The following is an 8,470-nucleotide window of genomic DNA, read 5'->3' as shown; positions in this document are numbered from 1 at the left end:
TATTTATGATTCTTGACTTTTGCAGAACTTGTTTTTTTCTCTTACTATGTTAATTGTGAGCGTTTTGCACCAAAACAAACATCCTGTGTGTGAAAATCTGGCAATCAAGCTGCTTCTGATTCTCTCAAATCTCAGAATAAATAAATGTTTCTTTTGTTATTCCTGTAAAACTTGTTTTGCTTTGGTTCAGCATCTATTTATTTATCGTTCCCGAACTGTCTTCTTCTCTTTCTGGTTGCTTAGTTTAAAAACTGCAATAAACACTTTATGAGTTTATTTATCAATAAACATTTTACAAACAAAAGACTATTTATTCAGAATGATGTAAATGTGTCTGACACATAACTCATGTACTTTAATGACTGTGGTAGAATAGATGAATTACCAAACAAAAAGACAAAAGAATCTTTATGAAATCCCTTTTGGAAGATTATTCTGGGCTTTATTTACTTATGTATTGTACGAAACACTGCAGACTGCTTACAGTTGGGTGGACGAGCTTTGCTGCGCTCAGTAAATAAAAGCCTGAAAAAGTGAAAAGTTTTCAGTATCATGAAACACAGAACAAACAATACACTGAAACAATGAGAGCAAACTGTCCTAAACTTCACCTTCTGTTCCATAAAGTGCATTTTAATAAAGTGAAGGACAAACTGATGACGGCTGCAGGAGAACAATCACCATCGTAAACCTCGCATCACCAGAGTCAGCTTCTCTTTTCATCTGAACCGGCTGTCTCAACACAAATGTGATTTACTGGCTCTGTGTGGCCGACAGCTGAACATGTGACAGACGACTGAGCAGACGGCGGCTCCAACAGCTCTCAGGTGGATCATCATGAAAGCTTTGTGCCGACAGACCTCCTCCTGCAGGTTGACATCCGTGGTTTTGAGTTTAATGTCTCAACAAGTATCGGATGAATTACAACAGAAGTTTTCACACACATTGATGTCTTTCCTCACGAGGAATTGAACTGCTTTAATAAAGAAGTCCCGCCCCTTCCGCTGGACCACCAGAGGAACTTATTTCGGTAGTTAAGGAGACATTGTTGGTGTGCCATGAATCACACATCTGATGTTTGTCAAGGAAGTCGCAGTTTGTTGTAAAACTGTTGACGTATAAGACTTAATACATAATAAGAGACAACACAACCGAAAGTTGTGTAAGTGACAGCAGAAAACCTTCCTGTGTGTTTCGGTACCTGCACTGTGCAGGATGTCCTGTGACGATTCTCTCCGACCAATCAGTGCTCTGCACAGTTTTAACAGTATTTTAGCATCAGCTCGCTTGGAAGCTCGGCTGAGGTGGTGCTAAAAGGTGGCAGGTATTATCCACAACCTTTCCTCGTGCTGAAGTTATCGGTGGCTGTTGGCTTCATCATATCTGCGCTGCGCTCCTGGTTCTTCTGCTTGTTCCTGTTTTTCTGAAGCAGGTGGATAAATGACACAACACATAAGCGAAGGCTGCCTGCTGTCACTCCTCTGCAGTTTCTCTTCTTTCCAACATGAAACTTTTACTGTGTCCATTCCTCTCTTTCATGTTCTCATGTTCAGACTTACAGAACAGAAATCATTAGGTCCTAAAAGTTGTAAAATGCACTAATGCACCGGAGTTATTTTCCCTCCAGTCATGTGACTAATGGGTCATTTTATATTCAGGAAGTCAAACGTTTTTGGCTTCATGCGTCTGAGAAACCTTCATAGGAACGATTGTTCTCCAGTTCTCTTTATGTATCCATGAGTAGAGCAGGTTGTCCACCAATCACAGGGTCGGCGGTTCAATCCCAAGCTGCTACTGTCCACATGACAAAGTGTCCTTTACAAAGACACTTAACCATGGTAGCTTCCATCGATGCCTTCCAACTTGTTTTTTAATAAAACCTCATGAATCCATCTGTTATGAAAACTAATTCCCTCAGAGGAGACGCAAAACATTTATCCAGCAAGACTTAGAAAAGCATGAAGGTGAGGCAGCGAGTTTACGGCTGAATATCTGAGAGATAGTCAGGGTTGTACCAAGATGGAGCCGAGGGGTGTTGTTAGAAAATGTACTTCACCAGGAAGCACGTAGGGATGCTATTGGGTCATACCATCATGGAGGTGTAGGGGTGATGCTAGAAGTCATAGGGTTGTACCATCATGGAGGTGTAGGGGTGATGCTAGAAGTCATAGGGTCGTACCATCATGGAGGTGGAGCGCAGGGAGTAGCTGGGGCCTCTGAAGTGGTGCCACTTGATGCCGTTGAGCTTCCTGATGTTGTGGCCGACGGTGTAATAAATACCGTTCAGGTTGGAGAAACCACAAGCGTCAAACCACCAACCTGATGGAGAGAGTGAGGAGTGTGAGATGAGTAATTAGTGTTTGTCTGCTTCCCAATATAATTACTAGGTGGAGCGGTTACCTCCGGTGAGCATCAGCGCACACTTGCAGTGGTCACAGTTGTCGTTGTCTTGGTCTCGGGTGCTGAAGCCGGTCCCGTGTGTGGCCAGGCTGCTCTGCCTCCCTGCGGTGCCGCTGTAACCTCTCAGATACAACCTGAGGGACACAAGCCGATCAATGTGTGTGTGTGTGTGTGTGTGTGTGTGTGTGTGTGTGTGTGTGTGTGTGTGTGTGTGTGTGTGTGTGTGTGTGTGTGTGTGTGTGTGTGTGTTATTTACCTGTACTGCTGCTTCTCACTGGCCAGTGTGAACCGGTCGTACTGGGCGTGTGCGGGGTTCCCCTCCCAGTCCCTCAGCTGCACTCTCAGAGAGTACTGACCCTGACTGCTCATCAGGAACATCACCTCGTTACCCAGCCAGTGCTCCCCGAACACGTCCCCGAAACCCTGCAGGAGGTGGAGTACGATGATCGACAGATCTTTACTTACATTTGTTATTCTGACCTTTGATTTGATCCTGAACTCACCATTTTGTATTCCCTCCAGCTCCTCTGGAAGTCCACGCTGCCGTTAACTCGCCGCTGGAAGACGGTCCAGCCTCCACCGCTCGTCTGCATGTCACAGAACACCTCGAAGAGGAGAAGAAGAAGGTTTGTGTCAATGTTTCTACCTGGTTACCAAACTTACTCTGATCTATCTCTGAATTTATCTCATTTGGGAAAGTGAAATCAGAAACTGTATAAAAACACTTTATTTTATTTATAGTCGATTAATAGTTTAGTCTTAATCATTAGTTTTCAGACTATTTTTATCTCTTGTGTTTATTCATTATTGTGGCATTATAGTTGTCCATACATGCTTTAATAATCCTGCTCTTTGTGCTGCATGATTGTAAGAAAGGTGCGTTATCAATAAAGTTGAGAGTAAAATGAAATAACTGGAGAAACAGGGCGGAGCCTCAGATGTTCGTCGTACCTGCACAGCTTCAGTCCTGTTGCCGATGTAGATGTTATAAAGACCGCTGACAGAGTGACCCGCCTTGTAAGCATCTGCACAATCTCTCCACCTCTGTTCCCTGGGGGGGGACCCTGAACACACACACACACACACACACACACACACACACACACACACACACACACACACACACAGTATACGTAAGTAAACATATGCACAGAGAAGGTAGGTAATTGTTTTTATGCACCACATTTCACTACAAGGATAAAATATTAGAAAATGTAAAGTAATGAGCGTGGATGGTGACTTGTTGCTTTACGAGGTTAAACTGAGAATGAAGTAAATGTCACCGTGTGGGTTGATGTCCACACAAATGTTAACTTCACCACCTCCGATAAAGTGCAGCTCACAGCAGCTTCCTGAATCCTCAAACAGCAAGTGTGTCTGTAAGAAGCAGTCACACAACTTTACAGATGTGTAGTAGTTCAAAGATGGTTGTGATCCGAGCAAGGGTGCAGGAAGTAGGGTGCAAGAAGTAGGGTGCAGGAAGTAGGTTGCAGGAAGTAGGTTGCAGGAAGTAGGTTGCAGGAAGTAGGGTGCAGGAAGTAGGTTGCAGGAAGTAGGTTGCAGGAAGTAGGGTGCAGGAAGTAGAGTGCCGGAAGTAGGTTGCAGGAAGTAGGTTGCAGGAAGTAGGGTGCAGGAAGTAGGGTGCAGGAAGTAGGGTGCAGGAAGTAGGTTGCAGGAAGTAGGGTGCAGGAAGTAGGGTGCAGGAAGTAGGTTGCAGAAAGTAGGGTGCAGGAAGTAGGGTGCAGGAAGTAGGGTGCAGGAAGTAGGGTGCAGGAAGTAGGGTGCAGGAAGTAGGGTGCAGGAAGTAGGGTGCAGGCCCTGGCCCGATTTAGTGTTGCGGTTGGTCTGATCCCATCGCAGTGTTGGTCTGTAGAATTCCGCTTCTTGTTTTATCTTATTCTCTAATTTGCGGCTGTATTAGAGCAACTTTTATTTCGTATTATAGAGAGAGGAGAGACAGGCTGGAAAGGGGAGAGAGACGGGATGACATGGCTGCACTATCTGGGCCCCCGGAGCAGGTTTTTTGATCAAAATGATTGATGGGGACAATTCTACGCCCTTGACTTGTCCATACATGCACATGTGTGTACAGTTTGGACACAGTGTGTGTACCTGTAGTACTGGCCACCATGTTAATGAGTGTGTGGACCGACTCCATCAGCTGAACCTGCTGCCTCTGCAGCGCCGTGGTGTTGCTGCTGGCGACTCTCAGCTGCCTCTCCAAAGACTCGATGGCCGCCATCTGAGTCCTGATGACAGACTGTGAGGAAAAGGTTTTGTGCTGTCAGCATGGACTTCACACTTCAGATTGAAAACCATAATGTGGCAGTTTCTTTCCTGTCCGTCCATCTTTCTGGCTTTTTACTTTTCATGATTTATGCATTCTTTAAATGTTACAGTTTGTTTGATGTATGTCAGCTGAGACTAAAGTAGTTTGAATCTTCTGCACATTTATATTCACGAGGTCAGACACTTGGTCTCCATCTTGAACAGAGTTTGACCTCATGAACGTGAAACACGTTCTGATTCGTGCACAGGTAATCCTGAGAATATTTATGCTACATAGTTAAAATATATGTCCCATCGTTGACCCATACACGGACACCTGCTGATGTTTTATGGACGGTACCTGCAGCCGACTCTTCTCCTCCTTCATGTCCTCCAGCTCTCCTTTCTGCTGAGACTCCAACATCTGGACTTTACTCTCCAGACGACTGAAAGACAACCAGAGAGAGACTTCAGACGCTCGATCGACAGCCGATTCACACGACGTGATGTTTTTAGTTTCACGTCTTTTTCACGTGAACATCCTTTTTTAGTAAAAAACAAACAATGAAACAATCTCTGATAAACAAACGTCTGATGTTCACCAATCATTCAGGGAGAACTTGTTTCTACACCTGGAGACGTCGCAGGTCATTGAACTCACTCGCCTGTAAAACAGACATCGCTTCACCCACATGCAGGAATACAGCACAGACAGACACGAATGTAGCAGCTGTATGAAGGCATTATGGGAAATGTAGGAAATAAGTACATTAAGTATAATTGGAGGCAGAGGAGGGTAAATGACTCATCACAAAACAACTCCTGGAATGTGTCAGACTGTTTAACAGTGTGTGTGCCAGCGGGAGGACAGAACTCCACATCAGTCTGAGCAGAGGTTGTAACTTCTGAGTCACTCCCTCTTGTTAAAGAAGCCGTAAAACAGTGAAATAAAGATTAATAACCGGACCATCATTCTTCCTGCCAGAGCAGACTGCGCCCACGTTATCTCTGCAGCTGAACCAGCAGCGCGGCTGCAGAGATAGACTCCGGCTCACAGTTAGATCAACAACGCAGGAGCCAAATGAATGAAACCTGATGAAGGAGTGGCAGCCGGCACCGAGTGGCTCAATGTCCAGTTCACACTCCGTCTCCTGGCTCTGAGGGCAGAACGTGTGGTGGGGGGTCTGTGGGAGCCGGGTGGGAAAATATGTCTTCTTCTCTAATGTTTCCCAGAATAACTCTGTGTGTTTAAACATACTCACGAAACAACACAAAGTACAGGCTCCGAAGTGTTGGACACGTTTTAATGATCTGATGATGGCGCCACATGAAAGGTTATTCCACTTCATCCCGAGGGGAACGTGAATGTTTGAACCGAATTTCAATCTATCTCAAAGAAATGTAAATTATTTGGGATATGAATTCAGGCTGCAGTGTTCTGCTGTAGTTCAGTGAACATCAGACAGACATGTAATGTGAGATCTGGAGAACGTGAAGTTCAGTTTGTGCTGAAGTGTATCTGAGTCACACGGGGACCCTGCGTCCCCCTGCAGCTCTGTTACACCTGTGAGTGATATGTTCATCAGTAGGTGAGACTTTGGTCACATTAAGAGCTGAAACACACGATCAGCTGCTGCTTCTAAACACTTCAACATGCTGACCTGCACGTGAACGAGGCAGCATCCTTCAGTGTGATGAGGACTGATGGGGAGCCGCTGATCGCTGCGGTGCTGCGGCTTGTGCAGCATGTGTGTGTGTGTGTGTGTAGATTAATGAGTCCGTCTACATGCAGACTGTGTGTGTGTGTTTATACTCTGAATATAAAGTATGCAGGCTGAGTGTGTGAAGAGTGTGTGTGTGTCTCACGCTGTTAGGATTTCAGAAATCTTAACTTTTTAAGATTTATTCAATAAAACCTGGAAGAGAAACCAAAACAAAGAATATTTATATCTGAACAAAGTGAATAAATGTTGTTAAACTACAACAAAGAACTGTAAGAAAACTAGAACCAAGAAATTAAACATTTGAGGGACTTTGTGATTCAAAAAGCTTCTGCACAATATCTGTGACATGTTTAGTGTTTGATGCAGATTCTCAAGCTAAACGTGTGTGAGTTACTTTAAGAGTATGTCGACCAATTACTGCATGTACACAATATAATAATAACACACTGACTGAACATTTTACTGCACAATAAATACTTTTACTTGATACTTAGATAAAGTTTTGAGGTGGTTTTAGTGAGTAAAGGTCTGAAGAGCGGAACCAGACAACGAGAACTTAGAAGGGAAAATGTGTCTTGAGTGAAAAAAAAAATATATATATATAATATATACAGTAGCTCAGACACACACACACACACACAGCTGGAGTTTACATGGCTTGTGAACGACACACAATCATCGGTTCAACAAAATCTGACATAAAAACTCAGAAGTCAAATTAGTGTGAATAAAGTTAAAACTGTATATGAAGATATACACTCTGAGAGTTAGAGTTAACACACATTCTCTTACAAATGTTTTTCCCTCACACACACACACACACACACACACACACACACACTTGTATTTTATCTCTTACTGTAAACACAGAACACGCTTGATAATTACTCTTCATGTTCACCGTCCAACTTCGCCTCAGCATGAAAAATTGTGAAAATATTGTGATTCTAAATATTAGTGTGTCTCACAGCAACAGCTGTGGACTTATTTCCATCATCTCTAATGATTTGCTTGTATTTCAAATATTCTCACTGTTATAGTTGTGAAATCGCTGATAAGGCTCTTACACGGGGTCAACGTAGGTCAGAGAGGAGGAGATGTCATCAACACAAACTATGTTCAAAGCAGAGTTACTGTATACGCCTCTGAAGGTGGTCACCAGCAGCCCGTCTGTCTCTTTAGACAAACTGTACGACAAACTGTACGACTGTACGACAAACTGTATGACTGTACGACAAACTGCACGACTGTACGACAAACTGCACGACTGTACGACATACTGTATGACAAACTGTATGACTGTACGACAAACTGTACGACTGTACGACAAACTGCACGACTGTACGACATACTGTACGACAAACTGTATGACTGTACGACAAACTGTACGACTGTACGACATACTATACGACTGTACGACATACTGTACGACAAACTGTACGACAAACTGTACGACATACTGTACGAAATACTGTATAACTGTACGACAAACTGTACAACAACAAACTGTATAACTGTACGACAAACTGCACGACATACTGTACGACATACTGTACGACAAACTGTATGACTGTACGACAAACTGTACGACTGTACGACATACTATACGACTGTACGACATACTGTACGACAAACTGTACGACAAACTGTACGATAAACTGTACGACTGTACGACAAACTGTACGACAAACTGTACGACAAACTGTATGACTGTACGACAAACTGTACGACAAACTGTACGACTGTACGACATACTATACGACTGTACGACATACTGTACGACAAACTGTACGACATACTGTACGACAAACTGTATGACTGTACGACAAACTGTACGACATACTGTACGACAAACTGTACGACATACTATACGACTGTACGACAAACTGTACGATAAACTGTACGACAAACTGTACGACATACTGTACGACATACTGTACGACAAACTGTACGACTGTACGACATACTATACGACTGTACGACATACTGTACGACAAACTGTACGACAAACTGTACGACATACTGTACGACATACTGTACGACAAACTGTACGACTGTACGACTGTACGACTGTACGT

The 8,470-nt window shown here is 43.6% G+C and overlaps 1 protein-coding gene across 1 annotated transcript in view; it reads right to left on the bottom strand.

Moving 5' to 3' along the window:
- Positions 1 to 259: 259 nt before the first annotated feature.
- angpt4 (angiopoietin 4) overlaps positions 260 to 8,470 on the bottom strand; it is a 45,329-nt gene continuing 37,118 nt past the window's right edge. The window contains exons 5-11 of the mRNA XM_029432219.1: positions 5,030 to 5,114; positions 4,513 to 4,660; positions 3,352 to 3,464; positions 2,904 to 3,005; positions 2,657 to 2,823; positions 2,401 to 2,534; positions 260 to 2,319 (exon numbers count right to left, since the gene is read on the bottom strand). Of these exons, the coding sequence (XP_029288079.1) occupies positions 2,159 to 2,319; positions 2,401 to 2,534; positions 2,657 to 2,823; positions 2,904 to 3,005; positions 3,352 to 3,464; positions 4,513 to 4,660; positions 5,030 to 5,114 (910 nt within the window). The 3' untranslated portion in view covers positions 260 to 2,158. The remainder of the gene's footprint in view (positions 2,320 to 2,400; positions 2,535 to 2,656; positions 2,824 to 2,903; positions 3,006 to 3,351; positions 3,465 to 4,512; positions 4,661 to 5,029; positions 5,115 to 8,470) is intronic.

This window comes from Cottoperca gobio, chromosome 5, assembly GCF_900634415.1.
Source record: "Cottoperca gobio chromosome 5, fCotGob3.1, whole genome shotgun sequence".
NCBI lineage: Eukaryota > Metazoa > Chordata > Actinopteri > Perciformes > Bovichtidae > Cottoperca > Cottoperca gobio.
Note: the sequence above shows the minus strand (reverse complement) of the source record. Positions and strands in the feature narration are given on the sequence as shown.